We start from the raw sequence: 21,220 nt of genomic DNA, 5'->3' as shown, positions 1-21,220 counted from the left end.
ATGGAATTCACTCATTCTCCAAAGTAGGGTAAGTAGATAGATTTCTCCTTAAGGGTTGATTCCAGGCTTGAAACGTATGACGACATACACCTTCTCATGGCTTGAGAAGTGTCCACACATAGTAGGAGCTTGAGAGGTGTCCACACATAGTAGGACTATGTTGTATGTTTAATTAGAGGGATTAGTGGTACTTAAGAAGTTAGATGTAATTACAGCCATATTTTACTATAGATCGTGCATCTTTTTGCTAAACGATCAAGCACCCGTCTATGCGATAGACACATCTTCTCTCCCACTTGCTTGTCATAATAAACTATCGTTGTTACCTCTTCACCTCTACTAAATCCAACAGAGTTCATACCTTCGGAGTTCTCACTTCGAGAATACCGAGGTCACCGAGTGTTGTGTCTCTCCTTGCTCCGTTCGTGTTGGAGGCCATTCGGTGGTAGACGACAGCGAGATTTGGTGGATGATAGACTTGGCTTGCACAGCGACAGCGAGAATTGCTGGACTGATGAGAGAAAGAGTTCAAAGGAAGAAAAGTTCTTCAAGAGGTATGTCTCTCGTCCCTTTGTTTTAAGTTGAAAAGCATGTCGTAATTTGTCTACAGTGTATGTCAACTTTGTTCCTTCCAAGAGTGTTGCGAGAACACCTTTGAGTTGCGGATGCCCAGCACATGTGCTTAAGCAATCCAAAGAAATTAGAACCAGTAGTGTGCAGGCTGCTTGCTGTGACGAGTCAGCCTGAACCAGAACTTAGTGAACTAGTTACCTATGGTCGAGGTTGGCCTCTTGTAGGCTACCCAAAGGACACGAGAGGTACTTTATGATCCACGGAAACAGAGTGTTTGTGTCTACAAACGCTACCTTACTGAAGGAGGATCGTATTAGGGGAGCACAGTCCACGTAGTAAGATCATGTTACGTGAGCTTTCCAATGAAACTACTGAAACTTCAATAAGATGAATGCTGCTTGATGGAAGTAGCCTTGTGATGATTTCATCTTATAGGCAAGATTCGTGATTGATGATAGTCATCTGTGGTAGTCCACCTCAAGAATTGGAGGGTTCACGAATGGAGGGTGTGGGAGGTTGCATACCCACCTGTTCGCATCTGGGTTTCACGAAAAATCTTGGCTATGGTAACCAATGGCGACGTTGAGGATCCGTTATCTTATCAGAAGGCAATGGAGGATGTTGATCAGGATGAATGGGTCAAAGCCATGGATCTCGAGATGGAGTCGATGTACTTCAACTCAGTGTGGACCTTATAGATCAGCCTGATGGGTAAAACCATAGGTTGCAAATGAATCTATAAGAGGAAATGGGTGGCTGATGGAAAGGTGCAAACCTTCAAGGCTAGACTTGTGGCAAAGAGTTATACCAGGTGGAGGGGTCGACTATAAGGAAACTTTCCTTCCTATTTTCTATGTTGAAGTCTATCCGCATCTTTTGTCCATTGCTGCTTATATAATTATGAGATTTGGCAATAATGGACGTCAAAACTGCCTTTCTGAATGGTAATTCTTAAGGAGACCATTTATATGGTGCAGTCCGAGGATTCAAAGCCCAGGCAAAGGCAAAAGGTTTGCAAACTGAATCAATTCCATTTATAGGCTGAAATAGGCGTTTGATCTTAGAACATTCGGTTTGATACTGCAAATCAAATCGTACGACTTTGACCAAAACGTTGATGAGCCTTGTGTCTACAAGAAAATCATCAACAGTTCAATATTTTCCTAGTGTATGTAGACGATATCCTACTCATTGAGAATGATGTAGACTACTGACTGCAGTTAAGAAACTGGCTAGCAACCCAATTCCAAATGAAAGATTTGGGAGAGGTCAGTTTGTTCTTGTATTCAAATCTTTCGGGATCAGAAGAAAAAAGTACTAGCGCTATCTCAGGCGATGAACGACAATATAATTCCTCAGTGAGGGTGATGCAAACTCCATAAGAGCTTAGTGAAGTGACCCCATGAGGTAATGAATGGGTTAATTGTCTAATGAGTTAGTTATTAATCTCGCGATTGTGGGACCCATGATCGTACGACAACGATTCCGCGTAGTGTCCCCTCTCAAATAGCGTCGTACAATATGATGCACTAAGAACACTTCCCATAAGAAGAACTTTAAGTGCTCGATTATAGTAAATCTGAATAAGGAAGCTTACCTTAGAATCTAGAAGTGATATATATATTATAATTAGATAAGACGTCATGAGATATAAATTACACGTTTAATTTTAAGAATAAACGGAACTTGGAAAAATTAATATATCAAACAGGTTGAGGAGATTGAAACGGTAAAATATGTTTTAAATATATGAATAGAATTGTGTAAAATTAATTAATTTTATGTTATGTGTGTATAGGGATGTGTGGTAGATTCTGATTTATTACCATATATTATTTAAATTGTTAAATATTATTTAAATTTTATTAGAAAAATTAATTTATGAAATTAATTTTGTAAAATTATATATTTTCAATTAACTAGACATAAACAAATTGATTTATAAAATCAATTGAAAAATTGAAAAAGATCAACAAAAATACACGAACAAAACACGTAAATTCGATTTATCTTCAATTATCAACGGTCTTTCATAGTGCTCACACAAAACCCATTACTTTAGGATTCAATTACTCCAGCTTGCAGCTACACTCTCATGTAGCCACATCTGTCTTGCATGAATTATCGAGGAGTCGCATTTAGCATATATGTGCAAGACCAGACATATATTTTAGAAGATTGGAGTGAAGTTTGAGGCCATGCAATCTGTAGAATTTTTGCTAAAAATCGTGGATGAACTCTTTATCTATTTGATTAGTCTAGTAGATATCAGTCACTACCAAGTAGGACAGGTTCACCTATATCTCATCTTATATCCGGTTTCTTAAGAACGTCCTCAAGCTATCTTCAGAGAAACGAGGACACTGCTCAGAGCGTATTACTAAGCCAATGGTCCTACTGGATACAGGCATTTCTGCCAGTTCTGTTACACAGAAACTGAGGTATTATCAGAAATTGGCGCTTCACTATAAATGCAGTTTTGCTTCATTAGCAAGAGTTGTTGATGATAGTTCATCTGGTAGGTCAGTTCCACCTCAAGAATTGGGAGGGTTTCACGAATGGGAGGGTTGTGGGAGGGTTGCATACCCACCTGTTCGCAATCTGGGTTTCACGAAAATCTTGGCTATGGTAACCAATGGCGACGTTGAGGATCCGTTATCTTATCAGAAGGCAATGGAGGATGTTGATCAGGATGAATGGGTCAAAGCCATGGATCTCGAGATGGAGTCGATGTACTTCAACTCAGTGTGGGACCTTATAGATCAGCCTGATGGGTAAAACCTATAGGTTGCAAATGAATCTATAAGAGGAAATGGGGTGCTGATGGAAAGGTGCAAACCTTCAAGGCTAGACTTGTGGCAAAGAGTTATACCTAGGTGGAGGGGGTCGACTATAAGGAAACTTTCCTTCCTATTTCTATGTTGAAGTCTATCCGCATCCTCTTGTCCATTGCTGCTTATTATAATTATGAGATTTGGCAAATGGACGTCAAGACTGCCTTTCTGAATGGTAATCTTAAGGAGACCATTTATATGGTGCAGTCCGAGGGATTCATAGCCCAAGGTCAAGAGCAAAAGGTTTGCAAACTGAATCAATCCATTTATAGGCTGAAATAGGCGTCTTGATCTTAGAACATTCGGTTTGATACTGCAATCAAATCGTACGACTTTGACCAAAACGTTGATGAGCCTTGTGTCTACAAGAAAATCATCAACAGTTCAGTAGTTTTCCTAGTGTATGTAGACGATATCCTACTCATTGAGAATGATGTAGGACTACTGACTGCAGTTAAGAACTGGCTAGCAACCCAATTCCAAATGAAAGATTTGGGAGAGGTTCAGTTTGTTCTTGGTATTCAGATCTTTCGGGATCAGAAGAAAAAAGTACTAGCGCTATCTCAGGCATCGTACATCGACAAGATGTTGCTCAAGTACTTGATGCAAAACTCCAAAAGGAGCTTAGTGCCTTCAGGCATGGAGTTACATTGTCTAAAGAAATGTTTCCTAAGACGCATCAAGAGGTTGAGGAGATGAAACGGGTCCCATATGCATCTGTCATTGGCAGTTTGATGTGTAGACCAGACATCTACTATGTTGTGTGATTAGTCAGTAGATATCAGTCTAACCTAGGACAGGGTCACTAGACCGCAATCAAGAACGTCCTCAAGTATCTTCAGAGAACGAGGGACTACATGCTCGCGTATACTAAGGATTTGGTCCTTACTGGATACATGGATTCTGACTTTCAGACTGATAAAGATTCTCGAAAATCCACTTCAGGGTCAATTTTCACTCTTAACGGAGGAACAGTAGTGTGACAAAGCACTAAGCAAGGGTGCATCGCCGACTCTACGATGGAGGCCGAGTACGTAGTGGCTTGTGAAGCTGCTAAGGAGGACATTTGGCTCAGGAAGTTCCTGGCAGATCTAAAAGTTGTTCCAGACATGTCTAGGCCCATCACTCTCAATTGTGACAATAGTGGTGTTGTGGCGAACTCCAGGGAGCCCATGAGTCAAAAGCGCGGCAAACATATAGAGCGGAAGTATCATCTCATCTGCTAGAGGACGTGATAGTCACGAATATCGATTTGAAGCACAATGTTGCTAACCCGTTTACGAAGGCTCTCACGGCTACAATTTTTTAGGGTCACCTTTAGAGCATGAGTCCAAGGACAGCCTGCAGCTGGACTAGGGCAAGTGGGAGATTTTTATACTAGGTCTTAGTGCCCTAGTTTATTGGGTATGTACTTGTTATATTGTACACCCCACTCGCTTTAGGACAAGTGGGGATGTTGGGGTGGATGTCCTAAACTCTTCTTGGGTCTTGTAGTTTGTAAACAATGTATTGAACAAACGCTTGTGATGTAATAATATATGATATTTTCTTCACTATTGTCTATGAGACATGGGATGTTTTAATTGCTTTACCAAAAACCAATAAACTAAGATCCCTGGTTCTTATTGTAACTTAAGCATGTATGTGGAGACATACAGGTGGATCATGCCTTAAGTGATAACCAAAATGGTCTGTAGTATATGGATATAGAAGGGAAACCTTATCCTGGTGACGCTACGGATGCAGCTCGCTTTGTAGAATAGTTACAAGTGTTGTGACTTGTTATAGATGGTTTGATCTGATCATTCATGTGGAGACATGCGAGCGGGGGCATCCTATATAAAAGAGTTTTATAAGACCGGACCACGAAGTGTTGTAGTCTCATTATATAACGTCGTTCACGATAGAGAACTTCACTTCACTAGGGTGACCATAAGTAATATGGCCTCAATCCTGAGTGAGTTGGAACTCCTGCCTTAAGGGCGGTTCTTTGATTTTCATGGGTGCGAGTCGCCAGATTGCCAACTCAAACCTACCACTTTGGGGATTCGTCTGATTTGAGAGCTGGGAACTTAGCTACACAAGATGGAATTCACTTCTTCCCCAAAGTAGGGGTAAGTAGATAGATTGCTCCCTTAAGGACTGATTCCAGGGCTTGAACGATGTGGCACCACACACCTTCTCATAGCCAGAGAGGTGTCCACACATAGTAGGACTATGTTGTATTGTTCATTAGAGGGATCAATGGTACTTAAGAAGTTAGATGTAACTACAGGGGCAAAACGATTAATTGGCTCAGCTATACTTATGAGCATTTGTGAATGGTTATCATACTATTGATTGGTTATATCTGATGGATACAAAAATATATCTATGATAAGAAGAGTGTAGCTGTCGATCTTCAGTGGAATGCTTGACAGTTAACAGATGGTGGATCTCGTGGCTAAAGAGTTTAGTCAGCTATTCATGTATCGTTGGAGCATCAAGCCACAGATCCATAAGATCCCCTTGATAGCTCAATGGATTCAATTTGATTATATATGATATGATTAAACTGGTCAATTATATATGATATAGTTGACATGATGTATGAGATATATTAATTGGAGGAAAATTATATATATATGATTTATATCTAGTGGAGGAGAAAAGAACTATAGTTTATATGTTGCATATGATGTGATATTAAAACTATAGGTTATAAATATAATATGATTATATTTATTTTTAATTAAACAATCATGAGATAATTTTTTGTGGTTTTTCTCCATAACCGAACGAGATAGTGGGAGGTTACATTCAGTTTTCATAACTGAAGGATAAAATGAAAATAGTTTTCATTTTGCAAAAAGATTGGACAATCGCTACATAAATTAGTACACTACGAATTGTCTAGTAAACGAGAGCATACACGATAGCTCAGGTTGTCCTAAACGATCGTGTACATGCGCATATTTCCTAAACGATCGTATAGTCTTTTCTAAGCGATCGTGCACCCAAGCGATTTACCTAAACGATCGTCTAAACAATCACCATATTTTACTATACGATCATGCATCTTTTGGTAAACGATCAAGCACTCATCTATGCAATAGACACATCTTCTCTCCCACTTGCTTGGTCGTAGTAAATGATCGTTGTTACCTCCTCTCCTCTACCAAATCCAACAGAGCCCACGCCTCCTAGATTCTCACTCCGAGAATATCGAGGTCACTAAGTGGTTGTGTCCTCCTTACTGCCTGTTCGTGTTGAAGGTCGTTCATTGGTAGACGACAACAAGATTTGGTAGCAATAGACTTGGCTTGCACAGTGACAACAAGAGTTGCTGGATTGACGAGAGCGAGAGTTCAAGGGAAGAAAATTTCTTCAAGAGGTATGTCTCTCGTCCCTTTGTTGTTTAAGTTTGAAAAGCATGCCATAATTTGTTGTTAAATGCATAACTTGTCTATTTGTTTGTGAATGTGATATTTTTATCACAATGAATTTGGAACAATCTTGCTTCCTCTCAGAGGTCCTCTTTGATAAGAGTTCCTTCAGTAAAGTGCTACAAATGATTTGATCCTGATTATTTATGTGGAGACATGTGAGCGGGGGCATCCTATACAAAGAGTTTGTATAAGACGAACCATGAACTGATTAGTCTCATTATATAACACCGTTAATAATTGAGACTTACATTTCACCAGGATGACCATAGGCGACATGACCTGAATCCTGAGTGAGTTGTAAACTCCTGCTCATGAAGACGGTCCTTTGATTTGTATGTGTGGGAGTGGTCAGATTGCCAACTCAATAAGCCTACCATTTTGGGGATTGATCTGACTAGGGGAGTTGGATACACAACACACAAGACATAATTCACTTCTTCCCCGATGCAGGGGCAAATAGATAAATTGTTCCCTTAAGGGCTGATTTCGGGGCTTGAACATAGTGGTCATTCCCTCTTCTGGCCCGGGAGGGACTAGGTCATAGTTGGACTATGACTTATTGTTCATTAGAGAAATCAGTGGTAATTAAGCAGTTAGATGTAACTACAGGAGCAAAACGATAATTTTGACCCAGTTGTACTTACGAGCAATTTGTGAAGGGTCTTCGCACTGTTGATTGGTTATATCCAATGGACATAGAAATTTATCTATAGTGCGAAGAATGCAGCAGTCGATATTTAGTGGAATGATCGACAGTTAACGGATGTTGGGTAATTTAATTAAAGAGTTTAATTAATTATCCAAGTACCATTGGAGCTTCAATCTATAGGTCCATAAAGTCCCCTCTATAGCTCAACAGGGATTTAATTGAGAATTATTTTTGGATTAATTTGAAGTGTTCCTATTAATTGAGGGAATTAATTATATATGTTATAATTAATTAAATTAATTATACATGTGATATAATTAATATAATGTATTTGATACATTATAATATAAGGTAATATGAGAGGAATTTGAATATGATTTAAATACTAATTATATGAATGATTCATGTAATTAAATTTAATATAAATATGATTTATATTAAATACCATGAATAAGTTGAGAAGAATTATATATCTGAATATGATTCAAATATTAATTATATGATTTAGATTCATATAGTTGAATTTAATATAAATGTGATTTATATTAAATGTCATGTATTATTGAGAGAAATTAAAACTATAGGTTATATTGTATTTGATACAATATAAAACTATAGGTTATGTGTTATATGGGATATAACATATAGTTTATATATATAATAAGGTTGTTATCATATATATAATTATTATTATTATGAATTTAATTTTATTAAATTAATATTAATATTAATTAACTAAAAGGAGGGAGTTACATCTCCCTCCCCCTATCTTTTCTCTCATAACGATCATGCAGTAAAAGGGTGATCTTCTTCTTCCACATTTGGTGGATCTAACTCTGCAGACTCTTTGGATTCACTCTACACAAAAAAGCACAGAGAAGAAAAAAAATTTCTCCTCCCTCTCCTCCTCTCCATCTTCTTCCCTCTTACAAAACCCTAAGGCAGGGTCCACGCCTCCTGTCATTCTCAATCCTTAAGGAGAATACGGGAGGTTGTGTTTGGTTGGTGTCCCTTTTGGAGAAGAAGATCCGTTCGTGACTCTGTTCGAGGGAGTTCTTGAAGAAAGAGTTCTTCAAAGGTGAGTTTTTTCTTTCTCCCTTTCTTATAAAAATGCATGCTGTAAGTTTTATTTAGAATGCATAATCTTTCTTTCTTTTAATTCTGTAATTCTGATTTTCTGTGAAAAACAAAAATTGGGACGATCCCCGTATTCTGCTGCGTAAACTTCAATGGTTTTCCCTTCATATATATTATATGATAAGGTAGTTACCATATAAATTTATATTGAACTGATTTATGAAAATACATTAATTTATTTTATTTTATTTTAAAATCATTTTAGGGGGGAGTTGTAACTCCCTTCCCCTCTTTTCTCTAAAAAAACGTAGTAGGGGGAAAGTAAGAAGGGAGGTTGTTGTTCTTCTTCCTAGGGTATGTTTTTCACATGAGATAGAGATACTGAAGAGTTCGGTGAGAAAATTGGGAACATATCTCTTCCTCTCAATACTTTCAAAACCTTTTCTTCCAAAATAGCCAGAGCCCACAAAACTTTTGGATTCTCATCCAAAGAATATAGAGGAAACTTTTGTGGTAGTGTCCTAACTGACAAAGGGTTTTGGATTGCTCATGACAAGTTTCGGAGAAGGAATTTCATGAGTTCTTCAAGGGTAAGGTTTCTTAAACTCTAGTTCTTTTTTGTTCTCTGTTTTTTAAAGCATGCTACAAGTATCTTTTAAATGTATAGTCTATATATTTTTGCTGTAAAATTTATGTTCTGTAAATTTTGGGTATTTGGTCTAATCCTATGCTTCTGCTCAAGGACCTTCAATGGTTCTTTCATTATGAGTCTTGAACAGTATGTAGAGACATACAGGGATCAATGTTCAAGATACAACCTAAAGGATCTATAATTTAGGGATAAGGTTGGGTATCTTATCCTGGTGACACTATGGATGCGACCTACTTTGTATTTGATACAAACACAATGATCAATCGCATTCATGTAGGAGACATGCGAGTGGGGGTATCCTCTACAATGAGTTTGCATAAGACTGAACCACGAAATAGTAACCACTAGATGTAACACAGTTGACTAGTTAGGTTTCTATTTCAATAGGATGACCTAGGCAACTTAGTCTTAATCTTGAGTATATTATGAACTCCTGTTCACAAGGGATTGTCCTTTGATTTGTATGGGTGAAAGTGGCCAATTTTTCGACTCAATATGCCTATCAATTTGGGGACAAGACCAAGTGGAGAGCTAGGAACATAATTATATAAGATGGATTTTTCTCTTTTTCGATTTCAGGGTAAGTAGATGAGTGTTCCCTTAAATGGTGTCTCTAAGACTTGAACAAAGGGTTCTACCCTCTTACTTTCCCGAGAGGGGTTTCTGTTTAATGGTTGGACCATAAACAAGTTGTTCATTAGAGGAACATTGGTACTTAAGGATATAGAAGTAACCTAGGAGTAAAACAATAATTTGACTCATGTGGTGTTATGAATACTCGTGAATGACTAACTTGATGTTATTGATCTATATTCACGAACACATAAATATATTTGCAGTGAGAAGAGTGCAACTATGGGTATTTAATGGAGTGTACCCATAGTTAACGAGCATTGATTGATCGGGTTAATGATTTTAGCTAGTTAATCTCATAATATTGGAGCTTTTGATTTGTATATCCATTAGGTCCCCTTCCTAGCTCATAAAGGGGATTAAGGTTATTATGTCTTGAATAGAATTTGAAATGTTCAAATTCACTTAGGGAAATAGTATAATGTATGTGATACATTATAATTAAAGTTTACTTTTCATTTAAACTTTCTTATATAAATTTTGATATGATTCAAATTTAACTTATGAGACAATTAAATATTTGAAGGAGTTCAAATATTAATATAATATGAATTGGATTTATATTAAAACTATATGTCAAAAATTATTATGTATTGGATACATATTAAATCTATAGATTATGAGAAAAATACGATTGAATATGATTCAAATGTAGGTTAAATTAAATATATGATATTCAGTTAGGTAATTAATTAATTGAAGAATTAATTAATTATTTAATTTGATTTGATTAAATTAAAATAATTAAATTAAAATCATAGGTTATGTGAGAGATGTTCATTTAAATATGATTTAAATGAATTTTTAATTAAATTGGATTTAATTAATAATTATTAATTTAATTTTATTAATAATTATTAATTTAATTTTATTAAATTAAATAAAACCTAATCACTCCTTTACATGGGAAGGGAGTTATCTAAATGTGGATCTCTATTCACGTTCTTCTCTCACGCCTATTAGACCTACAAAAAGGAAAAAAAAAAAAAAACTTTTCTCTAATTCTTTCTGTAACATCGCAAAATTCATGTGATTGTTTTTTCCTTTTTCAAGATTGGTTCCCACGAATCTTTGACCTCAAGTTCTCAGAGAATAGGAGAGTAGCCATTTTGATGGTGTTCGTGATCAATTAGAGAATTGATTCTATCTTGAGTCTTCAACGAAAGTGAGTAAAGAAAATTCTTCTACTTGTAGTTTTAAACATGTTAACCTAGGATTTATCAGTAGGTTTATTCTGTATAATTTTGTTAGTGTACTGGTATTTCTGTTTTTCAAATTAATTTTGAGTATGGTTCTGTGTTATTCTTCCACAGCGTTGGGGATTTCAACCCTTCAATGAACATGTTTTATTCAAATATATAATTTCACGATTCGTTAATTTGTGATCATGTTTTATTTTTGCATAATATATTTCAACATACATATGCAAGCAACATAATGACAGGTGATGGTAAGATATCAAAACACATCTGATTGAAAGTCGAGGATGCTAGGTTGGTAGAAGCCCTATTATATTTGGTGGAGTTCAGTTAGAGGTCCAACAACAGAACGTTTTTCCTAGGATATCTATAACACTTGGAACATATCATGAGAGAGAAAGTTCACGGATGTGGACTGAAACAGAAGACCATTGAATGCAAGGTCAAGAGTCTAAAGAAGTAATACAACGCAATAACAAAGAAGTTAAATCAATCATGGTTTTGATGGAACAAAAAGTTTAAGTGTGTGCAGGTGGACAGAGAGATATTCGATGTCTAGGTTTGAGTTAGGGTTGGCAACGGGCAATCGAGCCTGGTGGGGAAGGGTACCCTGTCCCATCCGACCCTCGTCCTTGCCATTTGAAGGCGAGGATTCCTCATTGGGAAACAAGTCCCCACGAGGACCCATTCCCCGTTTCTCCTTTTATTTCTCCATGGGGACCTTTTTTAAAAAAAAATTCCTAAAATTCTCTTTGATTTGGTGCTTGGACACTTTTAGTTGGGCTTAGATTGGGCTAAATGAAGAACTAGGCTAAATGTAGAAAGTTAAAAAATCCTAATACATACATATATATATATATATTATATATATATATTGTATGTATGTGAGTGTGAGTGTGCGTGTGCGTGTGCTTGTGCGTATATATGAAAAAATATATTAAAAATCTAATCAGGGCGGGATCGGGGTCGGGAATGGGGTGGGATACCCTCCCCATCCTTGTCCCGTCCCCTATTCGAGGATCCTAAAGAGGTCCTCGATTTGACCCCATCCTCGATCAAACCAGGGATTTCTCGACCCCACAGGGAATTTTGTCAACCCTAGTTCAGGTAAGATCCAAAAAAAAAAAATAATAATAATGTACTAGTACTTGTTGTCATATAAATACTAACCTTTCCTATATGTATTAATGTAGAATCATCCCAATGCAAAAGGACTGTGGAACAAGTCATTCCACCATTACAATGTCCTTTCTACCTTATATTTGGGAAGTATAGAGCAGCAGGATAATCCATCGAGTCTTCAATCGTAATGGCGTCAAATGTGTTCCAGGAATTTAAGGACGATATTCGACTTCGGTCACAAGACTTCAACACACTTGAGAATTGACAGACAGAAGCCTCATTGAATCAAGATGGAATAGATGAAGATTCGATAGAGCGAGTGTATCGGCCAAGGCATGTAGAGGAAACAAGAGGAAGAGGCCATCATTCCATACTGAAATGACCGACATTATGAGATTGACCATTGATATGTAGTCTTGCATGTGGGTAGACTTGTATTGTGCCAAAAGAAGAAGTATGAGTTGAAGTTTGCACGTCGAAAAGAGGTAGTTAATGCCATATATAGTATTGAGGGATTGTCTGAGGATGACCAAGTCCCCCTTATTAACATTCTTGTCACAAACATCCAAAAGATGAATTGTTTCCTCACAATACTAAAACAAGCGTAGAAGAGGTATTGCCTCCATCTACTAGCTCTGATTGTGTAGATTGACCAACTGTTGTTTGAACCCCAACTCGATTTTGCGAATTCATTTTGGAGATCGGCACATTGATGGACATTTAACATTATTTTGTCACGTGAAACCAATATAGCTTTTATATATATCACGACACATTGGAAATGTGTGTTTATATTATTGAACGTAGATATTATATGTTCATCAAAGTTTGAAGTCAACGTGCATAGTATGGAAATATAAACTATTAGATAATTGAGTGCTTCAACACTTATGTGCAGAACATGTTACTTTTGTTATAATCATGTTTAGTTTTTAAATGTGGAAAAAATGTTCAATTTCTAAGTAATTACGAGTTAAAAATTGATGATTGGAGAGTAGATAAAATGTTCATTTTAGTATAATAAAATTATTATGCAATTGAGTGTTCAAATTGTGTGGTGAAAATATGTTACATTTTTTAAAAAGGAAAAAGAAAAAGTTGTTCAATTTTTATGCTTCTTCAGCGATCGTGCCTATAAAAAATATGTTATATAATTAAGTGTTCAAAAATTGCATTCTAAATTTGTATTTAGTGTATGTTTACTTTCTAGGAATTTTTTTATGTTTTAAGAATAGGAAAAAAATTAAACAATTTTTAGTGCTAACAATTTTAGGAAAATATGTGTAGTTGGAAATTAAAAACATTGAAAAAAAAAATCTATGCAAAATCAATTTTGTTTAGAAAAATTTGTACGAGATATCCCAACTTAACTCAACTCAACACCCCAAATATAGACATTTCAAGTTAACTCAACTCAATTATGCACCCCAAACACATACAATTTAACTCTCTAAATAATCTAACTTTCTAAATAATAATTACCAATTCAACTCAACTTTACGCATCTAAAGGCCTTTTAAAGTTTTTTTACACAATATTAAAATTCAAAGTTATGGAAACGACATGAATTCATTGAATTCGGATTAATGGTTCTAATTTATTAACTTATAATTAGCTTATACAAAAATGAAACCTTTTATTTTGTTGATATTAATTATTTATTTCTTTCTTTCGTATTTTTGATTAATTAAAACATTTAAAATATTAATATTGTTTCATCAATATGAAATTTTAAAAATATTTAAAATAAATATTAATAGTAGAGGAAGAACAGTTTGATTTTATATTTTATAAAAATAGAAAACAAGAAAAGTCATTCAAACTTATTGTGATTCTTTTAAAATAAGAAACTAAAAACAATTATCAAACATGTTTTTAGTTTTTAGATTTTAAATAGTAAAAAACCAAAAGCAGTAAGTTTATAAGTTTGTACGGATAAACCTGACCCGATCCATTTCTATTCGAGTCGGGTTATATATATACGAACAAACTATATATATTGTAAATTAGGACCTTTTACCAACACTACTTTATAAGTTTCTTTTTTTCTTTTTTTCTTTTTTTCTTTTTAATCTATACTCTATTAACAATGCTTTCAAAATTCATATAAGTTTTGAAAACTAATTTCCTAAACTCAAAATTCAAAAATATGTTCGACCATTTTAAAAGTGGATTTTTATTTTAGTCATTCACTTCAATTTTTCAACGGATCTTTAAACATTTATTTTTTATTTAACAAATTATTGTTCTGTAAAAAAATTATTGAAATTAAAAGGTTATAAATTGATTGGACATGAAAGGAAATATAATTCAACAGCAATTATCATGTATTTTATGATTATATATTGAAGGTTCAAATTTCTAAACCCTACACGTTGTACTAAAAAACAAGTACGGGCATTAAAATTTGTTGAGATCTATAAAATATAATCTCTAAATTAATGGAGTTTGTGGTCTTAATTCTATAGAAAATTCGATGGAAATATTGATAAAATGTCAATATAAAAATTATAAAAAATCAAAAAAATCAAAAAATAATCTAAAATAGGAAATAAATATTTCATGATTTTTAAACATATATAGAAATTGATATTTCTTTTTATACTTAAATATGAAGAGTGAAAATGGTCAATATCACCATACTTTCAACCACAAGGTCACATATTCATATTTCCTCTATGAATATTGTGTTTGAAGTATGGTATTAAGTTTCATCGACACGTTGAAATTACCACTAATGCAACAAAATGTGAAATGTAGATATAAAATAAATAATAAATGAGTGTTTAACTTATTTTTAAAACACTATAAAACATTTATTTATTTATTAAAAAAATATCAATTTATACCTCTAAACTTTATATTTCAATTTAAACTCTCAACTATTAATTGAATAAAAAACTTCGATAAGTATACCAATTTGAACTCTCTTTTACATTTTGTTTAAAAAACCTCATGTAAAACTTATAATTGTATCAATTAAAATCTTAGACTTTCATGAATGAATCAATTTAGATTTATATTCACAATTTCTTTTGAGAATAATCCATGCATTTATTCAAATTGTACATTTTATAAAACCAATATTTAAAGAAGTCTCCATACTTTTGAGAATTAATGTCAGAATAATTTTCAAAGATAATCGTAATAAAGAGTATATATTGATTGGTTAGTGAAACGTCAAAGTTCAATGAACAAAAAATTATAAATTTCACACAATATTGATCAAATAAAATTTGAAGAAAAATATAAATTCATCCAATTATAGAAATTTAAGATTTGAATTGATACGATATCAAAGTTTAAAGATAAATTGATATTTATCAAATTTAATATATGTTTGAAATGTATTTTCAAATATTTAATTTTAAAAATAAGTAATTTAAAAAAAATAGAATATTTAATAATAATTTAAATAGCTTTTAAAGAGTATTTTTAAAGAAATGATTGTTTAAATAAAAATAAATGCTTTGAAAAACAGTTTTTTGTCGACTCAATCCAAACCGACACAAAGCACAAACGGGAAGAGGAGGAGTAGAGGTACCCGAGGGAAATAATTAAGCATATTAAGGGCATTTTGGTAATTTCGTCTCTATGCCTTGCCTATAAAAGGATTTCGAGAAGGTGCATTTCAATGCCATGTGTGTGTTTTCACTTGCCTTTGGCGTACGAACAGTCTGAGTCAGAGCATTTAACAAGGCACCTGTTTCGGCCGAAAACATGGGTAAAGAAATCGCCGAAATGACCACCACCTTCCTTACCGATTTTCTGCGACAGTGCGGTGGCTACGGCGTTGTTGACGGCGGCTTTGCGACAGAACTGGAGCGCCTCGGTGCCGATCTTAACGATCCTCTCTGGAGCGCTAAATGCCTCATCACATCCCCTCACCTTGTCCGACGGGTACTTTCTTTTCTCTCCATGAAAACTTTGGTCTAGATCAAAACTTATCTTTCTTTTAATATTTTTATTATTTAGGGTTTAATTTAAAATTCTCAATTTTATTCTTATCCAACCTCATCTCTATTGTTGCCTAAATCTGCTAGCTTTTTAAAAGCTAAAATATGTCGGGGATCTATTAGATGTAATATTCAGTTTTTTTTTTTTTTTTTTGAGAGAAATGTAATATTCAATATTATATTCTTAAATTCGTATTTATTTAGTTCATAAATTTAAAACGGTCACTAATTGGTTTTTTATTTTTTATTTTAAAAATTGTGGATGTCTTAGTTGAATTTTTAGTCCAATTTCAAAATATATATATAGTTTTCAAGGCTTATTTTTAAATTTCAAACGTGATATAAATTTATAAGGACCATTCGATGTAAGTTTAAAATTAAAAAACATATTAAACCATTTTTATAGCTTAGCAGCTATTATTCATTTTAATTTTTTTTAGTAAGAGCTCTCTTTATTTTTCTGAAAAATGGAGCATATGACCAGAATTTTCTTTTCTTTTTTTTTTTTTTGGTTCCAATAAAAACAAAACTGTTATCACGCATGTCTTTTTCTTTTCTTATTTATTTATTTATTTATTCTTTGGGAAAAAAAAAGTTAAATCACGATTTAAATATTTGAATAACATGGATTATTATGGGCCATACTATGGATTGGTAGCAGGCCCAGTATTAAAATTGGGCTCAGGTTAGCTAGCAGTGTCTCTTGTTCGAGTCGTCTGCGCCGCCACCTCTTGAAATTATTTATTTATTATTTTCAATTTCAGTATATGATTTTTTTTTTTTTTTTTTTTTTTTAGTTTCGAAATGTTGCATAAGAATTACGGTTGAGCTATGATAAATTAATTTGTTTTTTAAATTATGCTAAATGCTCTGGAACATTAGGGACTAGGGTATGTATCAATCATGTAGGCTTCGGGAAGTTTTATCTTAATAGAACTCTGAAATTGTTCCAAAAATTATTGGAGGAGACTCTTTTATTAAAACGATGAATTAAAATTAACATGATAGGTGACATGTAAAAATTAGTTGTGAATGATGTAAATAATGGCAACGATATATTTTGATTTGAAATGGATATTAACAACGATCTTAATCTTCTATATAATTGAATCGATCGTAAATTATGTTATGCATGCTTTTTAGTTTTTACGATCTCATGTTAATTTATGTCAAAAGGAGATATACTCCTTTCCTATCGATTGGAGTTTCAAATGTCTGTACTTTTACAATTGTTGGACCTATAGAAGTGTTTTATTTGGGTTTTTCTTGTTTTTAATAGAATTTGTCTCGTATTTCTCATTTCTCATTTCTCATAAATGTTTCTAATATTGTGTGGAAATTTCAGAAAACAACAAAATCATGTTTCTTGTTTTTATGTTTTCGTATCCGTATGTCCAAAATCTAAATAAAAGTATTGTTTTATATTTTTTTTCTTTCTAAACTGCATAATTAATATCTAAAATTAAACAACATAAAATGTTTCGATATTTACATTGTTGAAACTTACTTTCGTGTACAAACTTACAAATCAGACTTACTTTTTTGAACAGCTAATATGATTAATTTATGACAGGTACATTTAGACTACCTTGATGCTGGGGCTAATATCATTTCCACAGCATCTTATCAGGTTCTTTTCTCCACCCCATTTCACTGTTCTAATAAAACTATTTTGTAGCTGATTGTATTGTTCAAATTGTTGCTACAACTGAACTTGAGTATTAGTTTGGTTCATAAGATTCAACCATTATCACTATTACTCTAGATCCAAACTGTTAAATTGTGAAATTTAATCATTTAATATCATATATTCTAGCAGTTGTAAGAAATACAAGATTTCATTGCATATATATTATATGCAGGCAACACTTCAGGGTTTTGAGGCTAAAGGGTTTTCTAGAGATGAGAGTGAAGATTTGCTAAGAAAAAGTGTTGAAATTGCACTTGAAGCACGTGACATCTGTCTTGAACGATGTACAAAGGATTCTTGGGATTTCACTACAAGTGGAGAGGGATCGAGGAGGCCGATTCTGGTAGCTGCCTCAGTTGGCAGCTATGGGGCTTATTTGGCTGATGGGTCTGAGTACAGGTGAGCAAAATCTTTACCCTTAAGTTTGAGTTTTACCATTTGCAAGTACGGATTTCAATAGTTGGAGGAATTGTCATGCCAGCTATTTTCCTAGGAGAAAATGGTTTTAGGCTAAACCCCTTGGTCCTTTTTTCTGTTTTGTACAAGTATATATATCTAACTGTTGTTGTACGGTTGTGTCGTGCCATTTTACAGTGGGGAGTATGGTGATTCAGTTACTCTTGAAACACTTAAGGATTTTCACAGGAGAAGAGTGCAAATTCTGGCCAATGCAGGTGCTGACTTAATCGCGTTTGAGACAATTCCAAACAAGTTGGAAGCTCAAGTATGAAAATCTTGTTGGAAACTAGTTGTCATTGTTGGTGTTAGCAGGGTTCCAAGTTTAACTTCTTTATGCTGCTTATGTGGAATTTTCAGGCATATGCTGAGCTTCTTGATGAAGAGGGCATTGAAATTCCAGCTTGGTTTTCTTTCAACTCCAAGGATGGAATCAATGTGGTTAGTGGGGATTCTATATCTGACTGTGCCTCCATCGCAGATGCTTCAAAGCAAGTTGTTGCTGTAGGAATCAACTGTACTCCTCCCAGATATATTCATGGACTAATCTCGTCGATTAGGGAGGTAAATTTCGCTAATACCCTTTTATGACTTTAACATTCTCATCATCTTATCTGTCTCAATGAAGTTCAAAGCACTAAGCAGATCCAAAGAAGTTCAAATAAAATTTGCTTACAAATTTCATCTAAATAAATTGATAGGCCCCAAATTACTAGAGTGTATGTAGTAAGTGTGCAAAGAGAGGGAGTGGTAATACATGTTAGGAAAATGTGTAGATTGTGTAGGCCCTATGGAATATTGTTAGTCAGAGGGGCTGGGATTGAGGTATGTAAGCCGTTGAGGCAGTAGGAGGGGAATTATCTTTTTGCTGAATTTCTTTGTAGTTGGTTCTCTTTATGAGATCATGGAGAGGAAAGGGAGCTCTCGAATTCTCTCTCTGCTTGTTGATAAATATATTGAGATGAAGACCCATCATAAATTTGAGGATTTAGGAATCAGTGTGCACAAATGAAGTCAATTCAACCTCTTACACCAAGATTTGTCACTTAAAATTTGCCTCTAAACTATTCACTTTAGAGATGTAATCATGCTCCTTAAAGAGGAAAATACTAAACCATAGCCATCCTTCTTCACTGCCAAAGGCTTCTGCTAATGTTCAGTGATATGATATGATTAGTGGATATAAACAGGAATTACATGGAAAGCAGCCTAATAATGGAAAAAGAACATAGAGAGCAGCTCTCAGATCTGTTCATAATCTAAGTGAATCTGGTTATCTGATTGGCAGGTCACTAACAAACCAATTGTGGTTTATCCCAACAGTGGGGAGACTTATGATGGTGCGACCAAACAGTGGTTGGTAAGTTTTCTACTGTTTTACTTAAGTGAGCTATTTGAAGGAACTTCACGATTTCATTCCTTCATATCGGGATGTACACTACAGAACAGACAGAGAAACTCTCTCTTTTAGTTCCGTTTATCCTTTGAAAAATTTGGTCACTTCTGTTTATGTTTGCAGAAATCTGATGGAATGATAGGGGAAGACTTTGTTTCATATGTAAGAAAGTGGAAGGAAGCTGGAGCCTCTCTGTTTGGTGGGTGTTGCAGGACCACTCCAAACACAATCCGAGGCATAGCCAAAGCACTTTCTTCTAAAACCATTTGAGCTGTTTCCCCTCTATTTACAAGCTTTGGTATGTACTATATGTCTATATCCAATATATCAGTTGTTGCCCTCCTTTTTCTTAGCTGTGCTAGAGACAGAAAAACGTCGTGTTACATAATTATGAGTTGATATCCTTCTAAATGATCGTGTTTTTGTAAATATTAAAGACAGAGAGCTGTTTATATCATAAATTCTCCTAAAATGGTCAAAATACTTGATTTGTCTTGGGATCATTTTATTTTGTAGGTGTGATATTTTATCCTCAAAAATCGAGATTTTCAAGTCCTAAGGATCTCCTTTATTTTCTTTATTTTCTTTTTTTCATTTCTTTCACAGATGCCCATGTCTATGATAAATGCTGATTCTCACAAGCGTTTTCAAGATGCAATAATTTGAAACTGATAGTGATTGATGGTTCCATTGCAAACTACCAAATAGAAGTCCTAAAACCAGAAAGGAAAAGAGAAGCCCATATGCTTGAAGACAAAAGCAATGGGGATGAAGATATACCAATCTTTTGCAGCTCCCACTTTTGAGTGCCTAATTATATCCTTAGGATTTGGCTTTAGATTCTCTAAGAGGGGAAATTAGAGCTAATGTTATTGCTGTTTGTCTTATTGGTACAGCCAAGAGGCTTCCATCTAAGTTTGAATCTTCTGTTTTACCATGTACTGCATCAAATAAGTAACAACGAATAAATTTTGATTGCAAGAAGTAACCAGATTTCTCTATGAAATATATTAAATTTTGAGGATTCTGGAGTTTCTCTATGAACAAAAGTTGGAAGTCGAGTGAGGTGAGAGAGGTAATGAATACATGTTTCCGAACAATGTAAAATTGTTCCTACATGCCTTGAATATGTTATCTGACGTTACGAATGATCAAACACGAGCAAGAGAGGTAAATAAATTTTGAATGCCTTGAATCTTATTGGTAGAGTTAAGAAGACTTTCATCTAAATTTGTATTTATATTATTTACGTTATTCATAATTTTGGCCCTAGGTTTAGAGGGATGCGCTATATATAAGCTCTTTGATTTGTCTAATGTCTCTAAATTTGTACTCTAATATTTTCTCTCTAATAACATTTAATTTCTACCATTGTCCATGGACGTAACTAATATATTGTTAGTAAATCACATAAATCTCTGTATATATTTACTGTTCATGTTTTTTTGTTTTCTTTGATTGTCGATTTCATAATAGGTATATTCAATAGTCATTTATGAGTGATCATATTTGGAATGAAAATTATAAGAATGGAAAGTCTACATACCTCATACGT

General features: G+C 34.2%; 1 protein-coding gene across 1 annotated transcript; it reads left to right on the top strand.

Moving 5' to 3' along the window:
• Nucleotides 1–15,790: 15,790 nt before the first annotated feature.
• On the top strand, nucleotides 15,791–20,691 carry LOC120092549 (homocysteine S-methyltransferase 3-like). The gene is made up of 8 exons (XM_039050669.1): nucleotides 15,791–16,067; nucleotides 17,697–17,753; nucleotides 17,986–18,212; nucleotides 18,408–18,537; nucleotides 18,630–18,833; nucleotides 19,558–19,629; nucleotides 19,789–19,963; nucleotides 20,272–20,691. Exons 1-7 carry the CDS (start codon nucleotides 15,888–15,890, stop codon nucleotides 19,933–19,935), a joined length of 1,017 nt encoding a protein of 338 aa, XP_038906597.1. The 5' UTR covers nucleotides 15,791–15,887; the 3' UTR covers nucleotides 19,936–19,963; nucleotides 20,272–20,691.
• The last annotated feature ends 529 nt before the right edge of the window (nucleotides 20,692–21,220 follow it).

This window comes from Benincasa hispida, chromosome 12 (assembly GCF_009727055.1).
Source record: "Benincasa hispida cultivar B227 chromosome 12, ASM972705v1, whole genome shotgun sequence".
NCBI lineage: Eukaryota > Viridiplantae > Streptophyta > Magnoliopsida > Cucurbitales > Cucurbitaceae > Benincasa > Benincasa hispida.
This window is presented reverse-complemented; position numbering and strand designations above follow the sequence as displayed.